Source organism: Lepidochelys olivacea (assembly GCF_965140295.1).
Source record: "Lepidochelys olivacea isolate rLepOli2 genome assembly, chromosome: 8".
Classification (NCBI taxonomy): Eukaryota; Metazoa; Chordata; order Testudines; family Cheloniidae; genus Lepidochelys; species Lepidochelys olivacea.
This window is the reverse complement of record NC_140418.1, coordinates 84,982,613-85,006,280: the sequence shown is the minus strand read 5'-3', so window position 1 is coordinate 85,006,280 and position 23,668 is coordinate 84,982,613. Positions and strand designations below refer to the sequence as shown.

Genomic DNA, 23,668 nt, shown 5'->3' with positions numbered 1-23,668 from the left:
GCTGTGCTATCTGCAGGTAATTGCTGGAGTCTGTTTATTTAAGGAGATGTATTAAGATGTCAGTGGCGCCCCGGGCATGAGATGGTGTGGTATAAATCTAACTAAAATATTTTTACAGTGAGTTTTCATGAAGTTATTTACCTAAAAAGCAACACACCAAAATAAAAGCAACAGCACAAAGACATCATTTTTTTATATCTAAATCTTTATTAGAACAAATCCCAAGAGCTGTAAAACAATAAGTAACAACAAATTTCATTAAATATTAAACATTTTAGTTATCAAAGATATTTAAACAATACATTCCCAATATTTCTGCACAGCAGAAGCAAACAGGTTTTAGAGCTCAGACTGTCATGTGCTCACATTAGTTTGGTTTTGGCAGGAAAATGATACAATCTCTGAAAGTCACATTAAAATGAAAAATGTGATAAGTGAAAATGACAGTTACTTCTCTCTCATGTCTCATCCTTTAAATTGCCTTTTTGTGATTTTACATGTACTTATTTGAGATAAATGCTTATGGACTCTTCTGTAACATATAGTAACAGACAATCAGTTTTTATATTAATAGTGCTAGTAATCTTAAACATGAAGCAGTTATATTCCAATAATCTGTATCAAAAGTTAGAAAATTAAGGGTCATTTATAAAACACTTCCAGAATAGTAAATAAGCAGTCTTAAAATGAAGCATCTACTTTACATTTGGGAACATAAAAATACATAAATAACATTGGTATAGCAGATATCTACTAACTTCCCTTTTCATTCTGTTTTAAATACCAAGGGCCCAATTCTACCCTCAATTATCTAAATACAATGGGCTATCTCTGAAGCTGAAGACAAAATAGGGCTCCATTTAGAGTTCAGCACCCTTTAAATTAGATTTAGAAAAGTTTACTAAAGCAAACCAAACAGCCTTAGATGATTTTCTTTTTGTAACAAAACCATTCTCTTTTACTTTCTTTTTTGGAGCATAAAATACTCATGATCTGACAACAGTAATAGGGAAATTGTGCATGCTGCAGTATTTAGCAAAAAGTGTCAAATGTATTTAAAATGCAGTTGATTTTATACCACTTCATTTCAACTAAGCTGAGTCTTGTTTTTCCTATCTAGCAATTCTATTTTGTGGTTTAAATTATGTGTGTAAACTTTAAATATAAGCTGGGTAATAATAATAGCCAGTAAGGCACTTTTGTCATAGAGGACACAGTTTTACAGGCTGGGTGAGTGGCAATAGTTTAAAGACCGAAGCTCTATACTACAATACAGAGACAATCTGTTAAGTCTAATAGTTTTTATGATCATTTATTTTTAGAAGGATATTTAAAGACCCTCTTTTTAGAATAAGCTTAATATGATGATTTCTGAAATCTTTTTACTGTCCTATACCAGAATATTCAACAGGAAAACATTTCATATTTTAAATGCTTATATTTAAAAGAATACTCAACATCTTCAAAACATCCAAGCCATAGAATTAAAAGCTAAATACAACTTGAAAAAGAAACAAATCTCAGTATAAAAATGTTCACATCTTGGGTTTTATGTTTTTTAAACAGTTTCCTTACCAATTCTGATGGCTTTTCATAGAAGCTTTGGTATAAAACATGCAAATAAAAGCCAACAATTAATCTGTGTTGGGAAGACAATGCATCAAACCAGGACTAAATCAAACACGATTGGGTGGTTACAACATTGGGTATTTTCTAATGTCTCTTGGTTTCTACATTCTGCTTGTTCAAAATCTTCAACAGAGATTTATTCATATAATAGGGTCTTTCTGCAGAGCCATCATGTCTTTCTAAATCTTCCACTAGGAGGAAGAATGGCACAAGTTAAATGATCAAAGCAGTACAATAAGAAAAGTAATAGCACCACCTGCTGAACTCTTAATGTACAACGGCTCTCTTAGCTTTCTAGGTTTATTTCAATACTTGACATTTTGGCATTTCTTATACTGTAAACAGTTGGAATAATAATCAACCTTTTGTCACTATATGGGCCTGTCTCTACCCTTTGAAATCAATGGGAATTTTGCCACTGACTTCAGTGGTGTAGGATCAAAACCTATATAATAAACAATCTTAATATACCATACTTAGCCCAATATTCCACTTCCCTAAAGTGAGGAAGTACATAATAATTAAGTTTTATCTTCATGTTAAAGCAAACAGAGTAAAGAGCCAAATTCACTGGGATTGTGTAGGTTGTAAATTGGCAGAATTTGGCCCAAAGGATTAGTTAGGAATTATTATAATAATCAGGCTTAACCATTCTTAAAAAATAAAAGTATGATTTAATTTGCAAATTAATATTTGTATTAATTTCTGCCTACATTATTCCAAAATATTCAGTTCTCTTTTACCAATTTTAATTTTAAATAATTTTTAAAAGTATTTCAGCTGATTGACTGACTGCAGAATTTAAGCGATATTGCTTTGCATTTTCACAGTTCTCTTAAGTGTTTCATTTTAAAAAAATGGCTTTTAAATGCTCTTCTCAGAAACATTGTTCATTTATAGTCTAAATTAATTCTCACAAAATAGTAATGAATGGAGGAACTTTATATATATATCTATGGTATATAAACAATCAATTCAGTTTAAAACTTTTAGAAATTCTTCTAGCAAATGCATAGGTTTATTAAAAAACTTCTAATCATAGGACTATTACTACTATTTCTATTATGTCATATTAAACTCTATGGTTACATTCATATGGCAAAAAGCACATTGTACACAGAAATATGCTTTTTCAGTAGGGCATCCAGTAAAACTCTTCAATCCACTGCAGAACTATAGATGGCTCTGCTCAGTCTTTCTAGGTGCAAATTAATGAACTAATTACAGTACCATCCTATATTTCATTGGGGCCTGATCCAGAATTAGCAGACTTTTAGGTGATGGAATGACTGCACACAGCCCAAACAGTTCATTCTAGCCTAAATTTTCAAGAGAGACTTGCATTTTTGCTTCTGAGTTTTTCAATACCCAATTGGAGAAGCCTTGTAAAAGAGCCTGGTTTTCAAAGGGTGGGTGTTCACCACTTTCTGAAAGCCAGGCTCCTTTAAAGTGTCTCAAGATGGACACTCAAAAATCAAGGCCCTAAAACCGCTAGTCACTTTTGAAAGCATAGGCCATGTGATCAAGATCCTTCCATTTTCCAGGAGTTACTCCAAACATATGGGTGGAATAACTCACCTACAGTAAACTGATTCAACCTATGGCCAGTATTAATAAACAAAATTACTTAGGCATCATGGGAACTTCCTACTCCCCTCCATTCACCGAAGTGCAGGATTAATCTCTGTTGTATTATACCAACCCTTGTTTCTTGGTTGACCTTGGGAATGGAGCTATCCTCCAGAAAGCAAAGTATGGGCTCTTAAAAATTCTTTCCCATGTGACTCAACCTTCAGCCAATGGAAAGGAACCTGCCCGTGTTCTGATGCTGAGGTTCTCACTGAGCTCCAGGAGAGCTCAATTTCTGTAATATCAACAAAGCTGGATGATGTTGCCGCTTCTACTCTTGTTAAGTGGACTGCCATGGAATACTTAATTCAAAATTCTATAGCCCATGAAGGCTAGAATGTAGCCTCACTGGCTTTGGATCCTCGTGGGACGCTGGCCCACTGGGCCCCCTTAAACTTTAGAACAATTATTCTACATTAGTATTTAAATAGGTTAAAGTATTTTTAGCCCAATTCAGAAAAGTAACATCACCTTGAAAGGTAACCCATTCCTCCTATTTACAGTAATCATGTATTCTTTGTATTATTCTTCATAATCCTCAGATAAAACATAGGGCTGATCCTGTGAGCCCTGCACAAGTGGAACTGTCATTGACTTCAGCGGTAGTTCCATGCACTGAAGGCTTGCAGAATTGGGGTTTTAGGGCTTGCCTACACAGCACCAGATGGGTGTGGTTTATAAAACCCTCTAACGTGGTACACTCTAACTGCCCTGTGTAGACCCTGCTGGCGTGCTCTAAAAGGTAAAGTTTCCCTTAACATAGTCCTTTTAGAGTGCATCAGGGTCTACACAGGGCAGTTAGGGTGCAACACATTAAAACGCTTTACAAATCACACCCCTCTAGTGCGCTTTGCTGGCACCATGTACACAAGCCCTTAGTGTAATACTAACATGTATTACACCAATAGTATAAAGCTACTACTAGCCTTTGCATTTATAACCATGCAATTTTAATGATTTAAACATACACCAAACATTATGGGCCTGACTCCTTGGTCTAAATGGTTAGTGCTCTGCTTTACCAGGTGAGAGACTCAGATTTTATTTCTAGCCCTGGCCACTTACTCATGGGCTAACAGGAGCTGAGAGTCCCACAGAGACAATGCATTCAGCCCATGGAAGGAGGGAGGAAGCCCATCTAGGATGGACACAGGAAATAAGAATTCCTTGGCGCTTCTAGAGGGCCATGAAGACCTGCCTCCAAGGAAAATGGATACATTTCAGTTTTTCCTTTCCATACTTCAGGTGGAGCTCAACCTCAACATCATGTAGAATAAAATCACAGAACCCATTAGGCACAGGGGATACTAATACAAGGGCATCTCCCATTCACATCAGCTGAGAGCTATACATTTTTCATCTTGCACCAGATGGAAATAGAAAGTTTGTGGTTCCCACAAACCATGTTCTTCAAGTACAGTGGAACGCTCCTTCAATGGAGGTTAATGTTTAACCCAAATTCTGTTCTAAAAGGAGTTTTGTTATAAGAGATTTCACAAAAAAGAAGTTTTAGCTGTAGTCTACTCTGGCTACCTTCTTTGAGACTGAACCTGGGTGATACCCTCTCTCATTTATTAACATATACAATTTGTAATGGAGGTGATCTAAAGATCTATGTAGGGAACTATTAGTACATATATAATCACAGTTTAAAAAGCTGTCAACCAGCTTGTACAGTAAAAATACAACCATAGCACCATATTTACAAATTTAGTACCATCTGCTGGTTCGCTGGAGTCTCTTGATCTATTTTTATGGCTGATTAGGTTATAGTGTAGTGCTTTCAAAAATTGCCTGAATATCGTTTATAAAGATACACTTATAAAAAAGAAATGTTATCAAAACAGCTGTCATTTGAAACAGCAAGCTGTGTTACAAAAGTTATTAAAACACCATTAGCTATGGATAAAAAATGCTTCAAATTTATATTTTCCTTTTTCATAGGCACTCTATAAACTAAAATGTGGCCTTGTTTCACAGCTCTTAGTTTAAGCATTTCCCTATCTAGTTAGATGTTACCAAATTGCTAATTGATTTTAGATACAAGCAAAAAGAAAAAGAATCACCCATCAACCAGAAGCATCATTTACAGTTTTAACTTTTGCCTAGTTTATAAACATTCCACTTAAAAGTGACATTGTTTTGATTTTCAGCAATTTTTTAAAGTTATCCCATTGCCTTCTTAGGGCTTAGTTCCTTCTTTCCCAGAATTCGGTGCAGGCTAGCTGACATGTAGTACGGTTTTGCTGTGGATCCATCATTTCTTTCCAAATCTTCACCTGAATTTGCATCAGCAAAAGCAGCCAAAGCAGCAAGCAGCAGTGCAATTAAACAAAAAATGAACAAACAAACATAAAAGGGTAAAGAATTGAACAAGGGGAAAAGCAGAAAAAAGAACGTTAGAAAATCTGATACCCGACAATTTAGCTGCACTGTTAAGTTGCTGGTGGACACTGGAAAAGCACCAAGTTCCACTTTTTTCCAAATCAGAGGAGGTTTTACATCAAAACAGACAAATGTCAGTGGAGGGCTACATTGACATTCTAAAGTTATGCACATCAATCCTTTTAATTCTTCCAGTTCTTTTGTTTAAAAATTGCACTGGAATTTTCAGAAGGGCTCAGCACACACAACTAGGGCCAGAACAGCCTGGTATTGTGGGTGTTTAGTTTTTGAAAATCTGGCCAAAAGTGTCATACAGGAAACTGCTGGGTTTTCAGCATTTTCGAAAATCTGTCCCTAAAAGGAAGCAGAGCTCTTTTGAAAATCTGACCCCATGAGTGCACAATGTTCTGCTCCCATAATACACAGCTGTACATGACATGGGAAGCAGAGTGGAATGTAAGTTTTGAATAATGGCATGGAGACTCAAGAGTTTTACCACACGAGGAAAGAAACTTACAAGAAAATATTACTTTTCCCATTAATTTTAATGCATTTCGCTTCTACCTTCCCTCTCCCCTAAAAGAGACAGTCAAACAGTGAATGAACTGGTGAAAACTAGGAGATATCTTCAGAGCTGTGACATGAGTTACTGATGATTATTAATATTATACCTCAGATTATAAAAGAATGAATGATTTGTATTCTTCTAAAGAATGCTCAAGACTGAAATGATTTGCTATGCCTCAATTGCACCAATAAACTGTAATATTTTGCGTGTGTACAAGAACCTTTTCATGCAAGGATCCCAAAGCAGTTTGCAAAGAGAGAGTAACATTTACTGATAGGGAAAATGAGAACTTGAGCCTTGTGATCTGCATGGGGCTGCTTGTGTAGATCATTTTGCAGGATTCAGGCTAAATGTCACACAATGAGTCAGTGGCACAGCTCAAAATAAAAAAACGCATGTCTCCTGACACCTAATTCCCTACTCCAAGACAAACTGCCAGTGCATCTAAGTCTTGTGATCAAATGGAGAAGGAAACTGATTGATTCTTGTGAGCCTCTAAACTCCTCCCCTCTGATTCCTCTCTCACATCAGTGGATTACTCCTGATTTACACCGCTGTGAAAGGAGAAACAGGCCCATTGCAATAAATAAATACATATGGTTATTAAAGGTGGTAGGAGGAGGTAAGAAAATGGTTTTGATTTACTTTATTCTGTGTCACCCCCCGCATGCCAGTGTGCTCCAATTCCTGTGTCACTGCTGTTCTGGCCTGTTCCAAGGGAACAGAGGCTCCAGGCAGCAAGGGCTGAGCTTGGGGTCCACTTCACTGCTTTGCTTCTAACAATGGGGCTAGATTTCAGAGGAGTTAGAGAATTTACCCAAATGGAGGTCGGGGAGGAGATTAAGCCCTTAGTCATGCTTACCCGCCTCAAGGTCCCACTGCCACAATATGCACTTAGGAATCCTTGGCCATAGGGACTATTAGACTAGTTAGCAGGGTCAAATAATGCAGCCAGATGCAATGTTGACCAGTGCAATATACTCCTGCTCTGACCTGCCAGGACTGCTCCCATTATAGTAGAATCCAATCTTTATGTTTTAAATTTTATTAAGTCTGGCAAAAGGAATGAGTTCCCTTTAGCGAGCACACCTTGTTCTTATAATTAGGGTCTAAACTGAGACCAATTGATTTCTCTGGTAATTTGAGCATTCTCTGAACAAGAAGTCAAACATGCCCCTAAACTGCCTTCCTTTCAAGAGTCAGCAGCTGTTTGTTATGGGGTCACAAGGGACTGACAGTTTTAAAATGGTATTTTAAGGTAATTTCATGTTACGTCAGCATGAAGCTTTTGTTGTGGTTATTAGTATGAAACCACAAGGACAATGAGGTTATCAGCGACATAAAGCATTTGCTGGAGGAGAACACCTGAGTGCAAAGCCCAGTGGCATTAGTAAGATGTGTGAGTGAATTGTCGACACATCTAGTTACAAAACACCCAGAAGCAAAGTGTTAGTAAAAATTAGGAAACATTTAATAAACAAAAAGCCAGAGACCCCAGTGAGCCCCAGATATACTTCACTAGCTTGGCAAATAGCCTAATGAAGGCATATCTGATCACTGAGCTTTACAATCCCCTTGGTAGTAAAATTAAACCGCTTGTATTAAGAATAGCAGCAATTCCTTATTCCCACAATATGCCAGCATGTCACGTGAATTCTGTAAGGAAACAGACAAGATAGCTCTTTCCCTGCATGTCATCAGAAGAAAAGTGTCAATGAAAGAGGACTCAGTACTTACAAAAGCAGAGGAAAAGTGTATCAACACACATTGCATAGACACTGAAGAACCCATGTGCAATTAGGTAAGAGCCAATAATGACAGTCTGCAAAAAAACCCAAACACATACATTTGACACCATCATGGCAACATCACCTCAAAAAACAAGAACAAACAAGAACTTAGTCTGTTAAACCAGCAGGAAAGGATTTATTTACAGTTCCATAATTCTGCAGTAGTCTTGCTGCTGAGGCAAAAGATCACAGATTAAAGTCACCGTGTGATGACATACATCTGTTACCAATTTCTAAGATGGCAACTTGGAATCATGTTGTTCCCAGTGCAGGAAAACCCACAAAAGGGCTAAGAAACTCTGTTTCAGTTCATGGAGTTCTCTCAGATTGCCCATTCAAGAAAGAGGGCCCACCACCCAACCTGCAGATATCCCAAGATCTATGAGGGAATCCACAAGGAAATCATTTACATGGGAGCCAAGTGCCTTCTCTTTGCTCTGTAGACCTCCTCCCTTAGGAAGACCATTGGTTCCCCATCGTCTACCCCAGTGCTGTTTGTGGAGGTTTGTGCAGAGCTGGCCTGGAACCTAACTCTCCTGCACACAGAAGGTACAAAGTCCCTTGAGGCTCACTGCAGCACCATAATGGTACAAAGCTACCTGAACTGAGTCAGGGAGGGAAGGAGTTTGGCAGAGCTGGCTAGCCACAGGAGAGGATGCTGCGCATTGACAGGAAGGTGGAGTTGCTGTTGCCAGTGCTCCCCAAGAACTGACCCAGAGCTGCCCCTCAAAACTCCCCCAGCATCCTAAGAATGTAAACCGCATCCTTACCAAGAGGGGTACCCAGTAGTAATTTAATGTTGGTGTTTCTTGTGTGAACACTGGTATTCGGTGTGTGAAGAAAAAGAAGGCTAGGACACCTGTAAGAAGCACAGGGTACAGGCCATTAGTTATTCACACGAGTATCTGGGACTTCCACACTCATGAGGAATGGGTAAGACAGGCACAGCTGAAAACACACTCAGGCATCGTTTACACAAGAGGCTTTGAGCAATAAATCTCTAGATATTAATTATCCCTAGGATCTGTATTCTGACTAGAACAGAAATGGCATATAAATGCATCATCATAAAGATACTTGTGGGGCCAGAAAGACTTGAATCAATTGTTTTATTTCATGAGTCAGACTGGGTTTTATATCAAAACTAATAAATAAGAATATACGATACAATCAAATGCATGATAATAAAAAAGACCATCAGACTGATCTTGAAAAAAATAAATTAAAAGACATAAGTGAACAAAAGCCTGTGGCTTTAGCTTTCACCCCTTGGAGGAATATTTAACTATTTGAGATTAAAAATAGAAATGGCATAGCTACTGATAAATACACTTAATGATAAATCTAGAGCTACATACATTAATTCATCATCATATCTGTACCATACAGAACAGAAAAGACACGTTAATGAATTATCCTACAGAATGTATCCTTAAGGAGGAGGAAAACATGAATCAATTTAGCATTTCATGGCTCACATTTCAGAGACAGTTTCAAATCACATTTGCCTTCCCATTTTGAAAGTCAGTCTACAGTAATGACAAAAACATTACAGATTTGGTCTCCGTTCTAATTTTCATCTTCTGGTAAAAAAAATAATCCATTTAGGAATTTTTTTAAAAATACACAAAATATAAAAGATGGGCATCAATGAAATCATGTTTTGAAACTCTTGTGACAGTTTAAAAGGCCTGAAGGGGACACCGTCAACTTGAATTTTTAAAATGGACCAATTTAAAAAAAATGGTTTTCTGCTGCAGCACACTGAACAGTATATCCAGACTTTTATTAGTATGAAAGGAAAAACTGTAAAAGTGTTAGGTTTTGTCTGCTCCCCTGCTTGTGTTTGGAAGGGTCTTTTGGACAGGCCTGAGTGCAACATCACAAAAGATGCTCAGGCCCACCTTGTCTCTCCTCCACTCCTCTTTCTCTCTGTGCATGCTGCTTGCTGACAGTTTGGTTTCAGTTACAGTGCTGCTGATAAATACCCTCTTGCATGATCTGGGGAAGGATGTGCACCTGTAACACACTGGGGATGGTACATTACAGGTTCCCCTCTCTGCCAGATCCACAGAAGATATGAGTCTGTTACAGTCCAAGGCAAACAACTTTAGTTCAAGGTGTAGAGACTTATGTTTTTAATTCTGGAGGTTCCCCAGTTCAATCCCCAGTGTGTCAACTAAGATGGCAGCCATCACACACCCGCACAAGAACAGTGGAAGTGACTACAAAAAATACTGTCAAATGCACAAAGTGAGATAAAAAAAGAGAGGGAAAACATGCTTCTTTGGGCTCAATCCTGTAATTCTTTGTTCAAGTGATTAGTGCTTATGGTATCAAGGTTTGCAAGAGCAAGTCCGTGATGTGTCGTCTGAACACACAAGTTTAGCATATTCCAGGCTAGTAGGGAATAAGAATCAACGTTACATTGAAATAACTGACTTACCTACACCACCAGCAACGAGAAGTTTCCCAAGGAACAACAAGAAATCTGTAACTTTGTCCAGCACCGCAACTCTATTCAAGAGAGGACAAACGGTGTTTGAGCACCTCAAAACAGAACATCTCTAGTCTTTTCATATTCCATGAAATCCATGGAAAGTTGATGAAACTGGCTCAGAAAGGTCATTGTCTTGCACTGGTCCTTGGGCCAACAATATAACAATGCAAAAAATCAATATGGAGACAATACAGGAGGGTAGCATTTTAAATGCCAGTCTTTTGAGGGGCTAAGGACCTTTGACTCCTAACAAAATCAATGAGAGGTGAGAGCATTCAGCACATTGCTGAACAGGGCCACGCTACAGCAACTGCTGACAGCACTTGAAAGCTATTAATTGGGTGTTGCTCTTGTTGATAAAGACATTAGCATATTTCTCTATTTCAGCCTTTTCTTCAAAGCAGGATCATGGGCAGGCCAGCCCTAGCAGGTGAACTGAGCACCAAAACGTAGGAAACCCAGCATTTTTATGTGCTGTCAGTAAACTTTTGTCCATTTTATTCAGTCCTTGCTAGCCACATTGTCTCTGCTTTCAGAATGCACTCAAACCTCAAGGCTTTGTTGAGGTGTCTCAGCACAGCACAGCAGGGCAATCTCAAAGCAGGGAATCAGCCCCAGGTGAATGAATGTAAGGAGTCAGAAAAATTGACAGTAAGTCTGTATTGCTCAGTCTTCCTTGTAATCAGACTGAAAACAACAGGAAGGAAAGGAGGCCAGAATCGGGGCTTATTGCAGGGAGCCTCTGATCAAAATCCTGCCTGACTCATTGCATGGAAATGAGACTGGTATTGCAAGACACTTAACAACAATGAAGGCGATGTATATGGTAATGTAATGTACCAGCATGAAATCAACAATCAACAACCAAATTAAAGAAAACAAACCACATTAGCCTGTCAGAGTTAGGAATTAGAACTAGAATATACAGAGTAGAAAATCCTATTTCAAAACAATACAAGATTTGCCTGGCTCCTAGCTATTGCTCTTGGTGATTAAGAGCAGTAGCATAAGGGACAGGAGTGGAAGCGATAGCTAGGGCTATGATTTTGTCATGGAGGTCATGGTAATCATGAATTTGAGTAAAGTCTATGAAATCTTGGAAATAGCTGTAAAAACATATTTGATTAGGCCCCAAATCGAGTAGTGTTGCAACCTGGTGCACTGTGTCACAGTACCAATCAGGTCTGGCCCATCTGCCTTCATCTACAGATGGGCGGACAGGCCAAACATAAGCAGTGCTGTGATCCCATGTGCCAGGTTGTAATGCCCAGGTCAGGGAGCTGGGCCCAGCTCTGCAGGACAAGAGCTGCTGCTGCAGGGTGAGTACAAGGCAGGCTCACTCTCCAAACTCCCCCTGAGACACATACCTCTGGGACTACCTTTCAGCATCCCCCACTATACTCTTGTGAAAAATATGTTAGTTCTCTGATCTGATCTCAGATCGCTGTAATGAAATTTACTAGAGACAAGGTGGGTGAGGTAATATCTTTTATTGCACCAACTTCTGTTGGTGAAAGAGACAAGCTTTCGAGCTACAGGCCTGGTCTACACTACATAGTTAGGCGGACATAAGCCACTTTGCATTGACCTAGTTGTGCATGTGTCTACATTTAAATTGGTCTCCCACTGATCTAAGTGGCTTGTTACAGCAATGGGCAGTGTTGAGCCATGGTCGATGTATGGAGGTCGATGCAGTGAGAATGTTACTTATGGCAAACTAACAGACCTCCAGCAGCCTTCCCACAATGCAAGACACGGACTGCTCTGGTCACAATTGATAGTTCCTCTGCCCAGGGTCATTGAGACCAGAAGGTCCCCTTCCCCTTTTAAGCCCTCCACATTTTTGAAATGCCTTTTCCTGATTATCCAACTTGGTGAGCACACTTAGCAGTTCTCCATTGTTGTGTGCAACTGCCCAGCTGGCCATGCTGGCTACACACTCCAGATGCGCTCTGGCTTGGAGTAGACAGGAGATATTGGATCTCCTGGTCTGTGGGAAGAAGATGCTGTGCAAGCACAACTATGGACCAGCCACAGAAACATGGACATCTGTGAGCAGATTGCTCAGGGGATGCAGGAGAAGGGGTACAACAGTGATCAGATGCAGTACTGTGTGAAAGCAAAGGAACTGCAACAGGCATATCATAAGGCCAGGAAGACAAACTGTCAATCTGGTGCTGAGCCGCAGACCTGCCATTTTGCCAAATAGCTGCATGCTGCACTTGGTAAAGACCCCACTACCACCCTGCAGAACACCTTGTGGATACTTTTAAGGAGCCCAAGTCACGGGATCCTGGTGTGAACAGTGAAAAGGAGATGGAGGAGGATGGGGGACATATGACCAGGAGGTCCAGCTATGCCACAAGCCAGGACCTGTCTGGACTCCACCCATCCAGTCAGTCCTGGCAGTTGAGCATGGGCGAGCCCAATGCAGGGGAAATAACCTCAGGTAAGTGTGTAACTGTATATCCCATTACAACAACGTACTGATATCTCTGCCCAACTTAACAAGGCACAGCTACTGACTTTTCATTAACATACTTGTACTAGAAGAGGTAGTGGTACAACAAAGATAAGTAGAGTTACCTGGTGTTCATTCCCCTGCAGAGTTAGGCAAGGGGGGGTCATGCGGGTCAGTTTGTTTATGTACACAGAGATGTCCTTTGAATCCTCCTGAGACATCTCCATGAAACTTTCATGGAGCTACCCTGCAATCCTCTCCCGAAGGTTTCTAGGTACGGCTGCCCTCAGCAATAACTTCAGCAGGCACCACTGCAGTATACAGGCTAGCAGCATATGGGCCCGGGCAGCTTTGGGACACCATCAGCAGATGTGTTCTTTCTGCCTTTGTTACCCTCAGGAGTGAGATATCAGATAAAATCACCACTGCCTGTGGAAAACATTGCCAGTATTCAGTGCTAGTGCCCTATACAGAAAGTTTCATGCAACCGAGCAATTTCCTCCTCCTTTCCCTCAACCTTGTGGGCCTTACTCACTGCGGCCAGTGCTGTGAGTGGTGCCGTGTACAAGTTCTCTAAAGCAGAAGTGTACATAAGCATGTCTTGTTTAAAACTGTAGGGGAGCAAGGAAAGGGGGAAGTTCTGAATCTTAACTTTCAGTTTTCATTGTGACTATATTGACAATGGTACCTCTGTCTGTTTTGTCTCCAGCTACTGCTGTTGTGGTCTTGAGGGGTTTCCCCCTCCACATCCACGGAATGCCTGAGCCACTTACAGAGGAGAAAGAAGAGGCTAGGCATGACATGTTCAGTGAGATCCTATTAGTCAGTGCTGAATCATATCATAAGCAAAGGGCCTGGAAGATAAACATTGCAGACAACCTGGAGAAGGAAAGAGCATACAGGGTTTTGGCCCAGAAGTCCCAGCAGAGGGCGATTCACCAGGACATAATGGGACTTCTCCAGACACTACAGACTCAACAATCACAGGGTCACCTCCCTTTGCAGTCCATAGAGAACTCCATTACGGCATCTCCCTATACCCCCCTCAACATTCCAGGTGGTATCAGGGGCCATATCCCTACCCCTCCCACTTCACTCTAGGGACATTAAGGACAACCACAGTTTCACATACACTCACCTGTGAAATCCACAGTTGCAGTATGTGTAGGTAAAATGAACAGGAATGTTTTTGCCCCTTGTTAAGTTCTAATCCATTAATTTATTAAGTTCTTAATGTATTTGCTGTTAGATTGCACAGATTTTTCTTTGCACTAGTTTTGTTACTGAACAAAACTGGAAAATAATTCATCTTTATTAGCTCACAGCATATGCTGCAGAGTGCCTAGCAGTTCTGAAAGCAGCCACTTGTTGCTGTACAGTGTGACACAACTCATAGGACCAGTGACAAACAGAGGGTAATAATAATCACAAATGTACACTGTAAAATTAATAGGTGCAGTGACAAGGTTATATTCGTAGATGTGCACCAAGCACCACACAATTCCTAACGGGCCTCAAAACAGCAGGGCCAGGCAGAGCACAATACACCACAACACATTGTTGTGGCTCGCTGTTAAAGTGCTCTTCCAAAGCTTCCCTGAGCCCTATAGCTCCATGTTGAGCTTTTCTAATAGCTCTTGTGTCTGGCTGTTCAAACTCAGCAGACAGCTGCTCCACCTCTGCCCTCCACCCTGGTGACAACTTTTCCCCTTCACAGGTATTATTTAGGACACAGCAGGCAGCTGTAACCTCTGGGATGGGTTTTTCCCCACTGTGATTCAATATTATGAGTAAATAATGCCAGCGTCCTTTCAATCTACCAAAAGCGCATTCTACTGTCATTCTACACCTGCCGAGAGAGTAGTTGAATCTTTCCTTGGTGCTATCAAGGTGAGCCAAGGGAGCAAGGGGTAGGCTGGGTACCCCAGGATCACTACTAGTATTTCAACATTGCCAATGGCAATCTGCTGGTCAGGAGAGAAAGTCCCTGCTTCTAGCTTTCTGAACAGTCCTGTGCTCTGAAAGATGCTAGTGTCATGGATCTTCCCTGATCAGCCAACACGGATGTCGGTGAGGCATCCCTGATGATCCACCAGGGCTTGCATAACCATAGAAAAGTAGCCCTTTCTGCTGATGTACTCTGTGGCAAGGTGGTCCAGTGCCAAAATAGGGACATGCGTGGCATCTGTCGCTCCACTGCAGTTCAGGAACCCCTTTGCTGCAGATCCATCCACTGGCACACTGCCAGGAGGAGACGATTAATGGCCCTGCATACTTGCATGACCATGTCCCCCATGATGGATTTGCCAACTCTGAAATGATTTCCCAATGACTGGTAGCAATCCAGCATTGCAAGTTTTCACAGTGCCATTGCCACTCACTTCTTCATTGTCAGCGTAGCTTTCATTCTGATGTCCCTGCGCTGGAGTGCTGGGGTGAGCTCAGCACATAGATCCAGGAATGTGGCCTTGTGCATCCAAAAGTTCTGCAGCCACTGCTCATCATCCCAAGCCTGTATTACGATGCTATCCCACCAGTCAGTGCTAGTTTCTCAGGCTCAGAAGCGGCACTCCACCATCTGCAGCGTCTCCGTGAATGCCACCAACAACCCTGAAATGGTTGCTATGTCTCACAGCAACCTGTCCTCCAAGAAATTGTCATTTTCCACCCTGCAAATGCTGGAGGATCGTGAGTCCTGTGCTTGCAATGCTTATGACAATAGTGCAGAGCTGTATAGGCTCCATGCTTCTGTCAGAGATGGTGAACAGAGAGGAGGGCTGCACAAGTTTGTGGGAATTTTAAAAAGAGGCAAGAAAATTATGGGATACAAGTGACATTATGGGATGGAGACAGCTGCACACTGGGAACTTGACCCCTCGCCCCCAATCACTTGTGTGACTTATGTCTGCCCAACTCTGCATTGGCTAAACTCCCCAAAAGACAGTGTGCTGGATGGTGGTGGGTTGCACACTGGGATACCTACCCATGGTGCACTGCATCATGCATTGATACAAGTACCCCTGGTGAGTACATGCAGCAATTGTAAAAGGAGCCAAATATGCACGTGCACAAGTGATATACTATCTGCGGCAGCTTTATACCGATGTAACTTGCATTGCCCAAAGTTTGTAGTGCAGACATGGCCCAGAGAGCTCTTCTTCAGCTTTTGGAAAGGTACTCAGAGTGTCACAGCTAAATGCAAGATGGAACAGATTGTTTAGCACATGTAATTAACACATACTGTAAGAGAGTGGTTCTCAACCAGGGGGCTGGGGCCCCCTGGGGGGCCACAAGCAGGTTTCAGGGGGGCCACCAAGCAGAGCCAGTGTTAGACTCGCCTGGGCCCAGGGAAGAAAGCCGAAGCCCCACCACATGGGGGTGACTCCGGGGCCCTGAGGCCCAACACCCAGGGCTGAAGTCGAATTTAGCTTTGTGGGGGACCCTGTGGCATGGGGGCCCAGGCAATCACCCTGCTCGCTACTCCCTATCACGGCCCTGGTTTTTAATTGCAGAAGACTAGCTGTGGTGGCGCAGATGTGACTTCCAGAGACCTCCGTGACATTTTCTGCTTCAGCCCCTGGGTCTGCGGGACAGGAGCTGGCAGCCAGTGGCGCCCCGGCAGCATTCCAGCGACAAGACGACAGCCTCCTCGGGTCTCCCTGCAGGGTTCCAGCGACAGGCGACAGCCTCCTCAGCGGTAGGGTGACCAGAAAGCAAGTGTGAAAAATCAGGACAGTGGATGGGAGGTGATAGATGCTTGTATAAGAAAAAGCCCCAAATATCAGGGCTGTCCCTATAAAATCAGAACATCTGATCACCCTACTCAGGGGGCCCTCCTTTGGGTTCCAGCGACAGGGACAGCCATGCGGGGAAGGGGGGTGGGGACACCTCTGCAGCTCCCAGCCACCACAGTGACAGGGGAAACCATGGAACTGCAGCAGCAAAAGTCACAAACCGGTCACTGCTTATGTGAATTTTTGTTTATTGCCTGTGACCTGTCCATGACTTTTACTAAAAATAAACATGACAAAATCTTAGCCTTATTTATGCTTAACAACCTGTTCCCCACCTTGTATTTAGCTGTGACTCTTTGAGTGCCTTTCCCAGGCCTGAAGGAGAGCTCTGTGTAGCTTGAAACCTTGTCTCTTTCACAAACAGGTATTACTTCACCTGCCTTGTCTCTCTAATATCCTGAGCCCAACACAGCCACAACAACACTGCAAACGTTAAATTTACTGAAGATTTCCATACCATAATTGTAGCCTTTAACGAAAAATCTTAGAGGAAACAAAGACTAGTTAGCTTTCCCTACTGTATGGAGATTGCAAATTGGAGGGGACATTGTTCTGGTATTATCCTTTAATAACAGGAGTGGAGACTCCTCAGCATGCAGCCCTTTGTTTAACTCTGGTACGCAATGGACAGGGGTGCACAACTGAATGACTGCACCCACCATGAAGTCCTGGAATCTTTACATACAGCTCAGTCCTCTCCTCCTGCCTCTGTCTAGAAACTCCCTTCCCCCAGTCTTTGGCCACTTTCTCTTCTCCTTCAGTGTCTCTCCCCCACTGCTCCTCACCGTCCAGGTCCTCTTATCCTTTCCTGAATAATTTAAACTACCTAACCTCCTTAAATGTGCCTCTTGCTCATAATTAGGCTACCTCCTGTTGCTCCAACATGGCCTCCACCTAAGAGCTTGTTCTAATCACCATCCTGCTCCCATTCTTTCTGATCTTCAGCAATTACAGGAAGAGCCAGGAGCACTGAAGAGGAGTGCTGATTAGCATAAGGAGTTCAGCAGCAGCCCGAGCAATGGAGCAAGGGGGCGGAGGGTGGTGGTTCAACACCAGGAGAGACACCTATTAGAGACTTTGGTTTTAAAAGCAAAAACATTCCCTCCCTCCTTGTCACCCTCCCAGCCCCCTTACCCCCTCCCCAAGATTCCTTCCAGGGATTTTGATGCTTAGATCTAGCTGTTCCTCTTATTAGAAAATGTGAACTCAACCTCAGCATTGCAAGCTGCACCTGGATACCACGGTAATGGGTGCCCTCTATTGTGTGTAATAAATCAATAGAAATGTTCTCAGTTGGCCCCACTGCTTTCTAGACAGCCCCGCTGCTGCTACCAGGGATGCCTAGCCACCTACAATGTCAACCAATTAACCCACAGCAAAGCTGTCTGTCAGGTTAAATAAAATCATCCTAGCTCAGGCTACTGACTGTCTAGCTCTCTGGCTTGCCAGATGCATGAGGAGCTGCTAAAAGGGAGAGCAATGTGTGAAGGCAGGATCCGTTACAATTAATTTTCTAGGGGAAAAAGTGAGTTTTCAGAGTGTAACAGCAGCAGCAGGAAACACGGCCCCTTACCTCACCACGTTCCGCATTAGCAGAAAGAACGCTTCCTTTGCTGAAGTGCAGAAGTTTTTACCATATATCGCAATCTGCAAAACAGTAACAATTGATTGTTAACTATATAGTTAACCAAGGACAGCCCTAAGTTTTCTTTGCAAATTAACACATGTAGGGCCCTACATAGTTCTTTCCCCACCTGTGACCAAACCCACCCACCTCCACATATCCATAAACCGTCCCACAGTACACCTCCTGCTTCCTGTTACTTCTCACCAGACTGTGGCAGAATATCTCCCAGCCCACCCACCTCTCCAAATCATCAGTTTGTGAGGCTCTGGTGATCTGCCTGCAAGAGGTGGAGACAATACTTAGGTTTCCAAATAGAGGAGCTGGGGAACACAGCCTCTGCCACAGCTTGCCTACATTTGAGGAATTAAGGATGGCAAGTTGAGGGTTATGTAGGGAAAAGCGTTGTGGTCTATCCATCCACAAACAAACCTAAAGCCACTACTGGGATTTGTGCAGGGATTAGGCACAATAATTGAATGCAGAAAGCTACTTTAAAATAAGTTTAAGGCTATAGATGAGCCTGAAGCAAAACCCAGGCTCCAAATGCCCCTGACCTTTGGGGAAATTCAGTCCAGATCTCAACTCTGCAGCTCAGGCCTTTTGCTAGTAGAGGCACAAACTAACAAAATCCATGTAAGGCTGTCCCCTCTCCCTTGATGCTGCTTATTACACAGGTCAGGTGCCCTAGACATGATTCAGATCTCACACCAAAGTGGATCAGGAGTAACTCCACTGAAGTCAATAGAGTTACATGAGTGTAAGATTGGAGCAAGATCAAAACAGGCCCTGCTTGTTCAGAGCGCTGCAAAACTACAGTATTATCAGGGACCAGGTTCTGCTCACTGCTACTTCTACTTAGCTTTAGTTGAGTTAATCTGGATTTACATTTGCACGTCTGAACGCACAGTGTGTCCAAAAAGGTGTAAAGAAGGGCAACAGCTTTAATAGGGACATGCCTTGCTTTTCTTGGACAACCTCAGTATTATTTTAATATAGGTTGTTAAATGCTTTTTAAAAAACACGGAAGTCAAGACTTTGTCTACGTTGGAAAATTGGCTAGCATAGCTACTGCAGAATAAGCTATTTCATACTAGCTGTTGTAGAATAGCTGCCTGAGTGGAGACTCGAAAAAAAGTGACTTTATTCCAGAGTAATTTCCCAGCTCACAAAGTGTAATAAATTCACTTTCATTCCAGAACAGTGTCTCCCCGTGTGGGAGATATTCTGGAATAGTTAAATTATACCACAATAGCTATGCTGGTCAATTTTCCCCATGCAGAGAAGGCTGTAGAAAGAAAAATTTCCTCCCCTGAAGACTGCACTAATTCTGAGATCCCTTTGGAGTGAATGAGGTTTTAATGAAACCATTACTGTCACTTCCTCGGAGAACAGCTCTGACACTGCAAAACACTTTTACTGAAATTGTTTCAGGTCAAAACAAGACAACATGGGTGAATTCTGCTCTTATTTACAACGGGGTAAATCTGGAATCTCTCCCCTGAAAGCAATGCAGCTCCTCTGGAATTACAGCATTGGAACGAGGGCAGAATTTGGCTCTATGATTTTACTGGTGAATACAAGTGCTGAGTGTTCTGTAGCTTCCTTATTCAGAGCAGCATATTTTAACAAAAACATCACATCGGTATGTAGTATACAGTGTTTGCAGGATGTAGTGACATTCCTGTTGAAATCAGTGTTTGAATTGCAGGTGGGGAGGGAAGTTAACCAGTCATACTGTATCCCCACTTTTCATGGGTACTGGTGGGGGAATGGGGGGGGGGGGAAAGAGGGATGGGGGAGGGGAAAAAAGGATACTATCATTTTGGGGGCAGGGACACATGAATTCCCCCAAAGTCACTAAAATCCAATTCTTTACCTTCTAGAGTCAAACAGTAGCCAAAATTAAGCCTGGCATAGCTGAAGAGCAAAACATTAAAATCTTGATGACTGCAGATACAGCTATACTGCACACTCCTTATGGAGGCTTGTAGAGTACAGATACTGCATGCCCCCCAGCACAATATAAACAGCAGTTTAGATGGGGAGGCACAGTTTAGGTGAGTAAAGTCACTCTACAATCTTGGTATGTATCCTACACGGCTCTCTACACACCCAAGGGGTGCCTCCCAGGTCTCCAGGGCGATTTTTAGCAGTGTAGTGCCCTGCTGCCTCCCTGCTGCTCAAGACTTTCCCTACTGCAGTGAAAGGCTCCAGCAACAGGGAAAGGCTCTGGCATCGGAGAGCTGCCCGAGCCTTTCACTGCCCTATGAAGATATACAGTCTACTTGTCACTGCAGCATGTAGCAACATGTACCCTACATATCCCCGCCACGGGTGTGCAGTGTAGGCTTATCTCTAAGATACTGATTGTAGTGCCCCAGGCATGACGCTAGAACATGCTGAGAGAGAAAATACGCACCATGATGTAGGCATTTCTGTTTATGAACTTTATGAATTTTTCCAAACACCAAAAACAGCATTTGAGGCAGCAGAGCAGAAATCTTGTAAAGGAGTTCTGTGTACCTGCGGAAAAGGAGGGAGAGAAGAACATGCAGACACATGATGAGTTCTCTTTAAAATATGAGAGGGCTGCGCACAATGGCTGGATCCACGGAGATAGGTCAGTAGTTGAAATATTGCCGGCTCTCCCTCAGGATAGAATCCTGTCCCATCACTGGAGCAAGGAGTTGCAATTTTCTCCTCCCTTCCAGAGTGAGTCTCGCCCACTAGCCCTACATTATATTACATGCATCTCCTCCATGAATTCTTATATTAAACTTTCAAGGACAAACACTCAGCTGGGGTAAATCAGCATAGATTCATTGACTTCAAATGGCACTACAGTGATTTATACCAGCCCAAGATTTGCCTCTTAGATGTTTTATAGCTGAAGAACCATTCTGGAAAAGGAAGGAAAACAAGATGAATATTAATAATTAACTTAATATTCTACAGCAAGTTCAGAAATCTCACCTTTCAGCTTGTGATCCAGGTACTCCAAGATTATTCTAATCAGCTGGACTATTGCAAGAATTAATGATCCAAATGCTAGTGAACCTGTGTGATATCTAATACAAAACAAAGCGGTATTATTATACCATGTTACAGGAGACAACAGCAATACGTAACTGAACTGACCTTGGCAAATATCACAATAAACTATCTTATGAACTGTGAAATCTGCAAACAATCTTTTGAAAAAGATTAACAACAAAGCAAAATTTGCTAAGAACTTGGATGCTGATGAAAGATTGTGAAATGTTGCCTCTACTAAATGCTTCTGAATAACCCTGGTGTTAGCTGAACAATTTGCCCTGCTAGATACAACATGAATAAGAGATACTATAATTACAAAAGGCGTATAAATTGTGTTGTAGTAAAAATGTTTATATCCATAATGTGGTTTCCTTTGCTAATTTTAACTAAAGATCATTACTGATATAATGTAAATTTACCAATTTAAATATTGGGTTTACAGTTAAACTGTACAGTGCTTTTAATAATTACACAATAGGTCAATATGCTCCTGATTTTCAATAAAGTAAAAAGCCAAGACCCATGCACAAAAATGTGTACATCCACACATCCCTACTGTGTTCGCAGCAAGATCATTTGTATTTTTTAGGTGTCCAACAGCCATAGAGGGTTACTATAACAGATTTGCATACGCAGGTGCAGTAATTGCTTGTATAAGTTAGGCATGCAATTTCTCAGAGCTTCTACTCTTTTGAAATTCAGGCACTTAATGAATTTGGATCTGATCCTCACACCACTGAAGTCAAAAGCAAAATGCCGGTCTGTAATGATGACTGATCCCTTAATGACTAAGCTTTTCTACATAATTGTTTTCCTTTGATAATCTAAGTGTAATGAAATTGTTTCCTTATGAGTTATGAGCAGTGCTAGGAAACACAAAGAGATTAAACTCCAGATTCTTATCCTTACCGTATTGCTCGTCCAAATGAAGAAAAGAGTGGGCATGGTGGAATATCAGCAGGTTTTCTAAAGGCCCAGTAATAAGAGGCAAAGGCACCAGCAAGGGTACACTGACCCAGTGCAATTGCAAAGTTTACCAGCCACAGAAAGACAAAAGCATTGGAGAGTTGAAAGATGAAGATGTATTTGTGATAGAAGCTTTCTCCCCCATAGAAAGCAAAAGTACACTGAGCACCAACACATAATTTGGTCACATTGGTTGTGTTAAAAGTCTGTTTAGAAAGAAAAACAAACAAAAATAATCATAAGCAATGAACAGGATGTGTCAGGACAATTTCTGAAATTAAATGGCTGAGGACAAAAATCTCATATATTCTGATAGATGTTTCACTAACTCATTCAATCCTGAGCCATAAGTGGAAGACTAACTACACTGTAAATGTTTTTTAATTCATTTAAATAATTCAAAACTAAAGCCCTACTTAATTTGTGATATTATGGATGTTGTGAATCCTGCAATATTAGGCTTTCACCACAATTTTGTTAGCAGCCCGGGGCTGACAGCAGGAGCTCCAGCCGTCAGCCGCCCAGGGCCGACAGTGAAAGCCCTGGCTGTCAGTCACTGACCACAGAGCACTACTGTCAGCCCCATGCATTAATGACTGTCATATAGTTGCAGCAAAATGTCTGGTTATCAAAAAAATTAGCAACATAATACTTAACATAATACTTGAGTGTTTATATTGTTCCAGCAAAATTTTCTTAAACGAATAGGTCTTCTCTGGCTTTTCCAAATTACCACAATTAATAAAGGTCCACTATTACTTTTCCACGATTTTCCATGTCTTGTTCACAACTCAGCTGCAATTATTTGACAATCGTCCCATGATTCAAATAGGGCCTTATTAAAAACCCAATACTAAAAAAGACTTGGATATATGCTTAACTTAATGCTCTGTGATTAGTCAATGGGCCGCTCACTATGCACAAATGTAAGCACATACACAAATCTTTGCATGACTGGGGCTTAACGATTCTTTCTCCTTTGATTACAGACATCAGCAGAGTGCTGTAGTGTTTGGGAGGCATGCATTTCACGGGAATGCTATTACTTAAAATAAGCTATTTCCATTGGCATTTAAAAATCTGGAAACACTTCTACGGACGTTAGACTTCATAAACATTTTTTGTGTTTGAAGAACTCCCAAAATAAAGTTAGAGCCCAATGTGACCTAACTGCTCCCAATAAATGCCAAAAGATTTGATAAGCATTTTGTAAATTTTCTTAACTTATCCTTATTGCTATGATAGTCAGTATTGTCTAGTAGCAAGAGCATATGATTGCAAAC

The 23,668-nt window shown here is 41.6% G+C and overlaps 1 protein-coding gene across 3 annotated transcripts in view; it reads right to left on the bottom strand.

The window, feature by feature from the left end:
* Window positions 1-226: 226 nt before the first annotated feature.
* The window catches only part of SLC44A5 (solute carrier family 44 member 5), a 184,956-nt gene continuing 161,514 nt past the window's right edge, over window positions 227-23,668 (bottom strand). For 2 of the 3 annotated variants that reach the window (XM_084637902.1, XM_084637903.1), the window contains exons 15-22: window positions 22,329-22,591; window positions 21,357-21,451; window positions 20,803-20,906; window positions 18,330-18,403; window positions 10,448-10,518; window positions 8,772-8,860; window positions 7,949-8,033; window positions 2,584-5,537 (exon numbers count right to left, since the gene is read on the bottom strand). In XM_084637902.1, the coding sequence (XP_084494028.1) occupies window positions 5,425-5,537; window positions 7,949-8,033; window positions 8,772-8,860; window positions 10,448-10,518; window positions 18,330-18,403; window positions 20,803-20,906; window positions 21,357-21,451; window positions 22,329-22,591 (894 nt within the window). In that variant the 3' untranslated portion in view covers window positions 2,584-5,424. Of the gene's footprint in view, window positions 1,821-2,583; window positions 5,538-7,948; window positions 8,034-8,771; window positions 8,861-10,447; window positions 10,519-18,329; window positions 18,404-20,802; window positions 20,907-21,356; window positions 21,452-22,328; window positions 22,592-23,668 lie in introns of those variants that run through there. The other variant, XM_084637904.1, reaches the window with a different exon arrangement.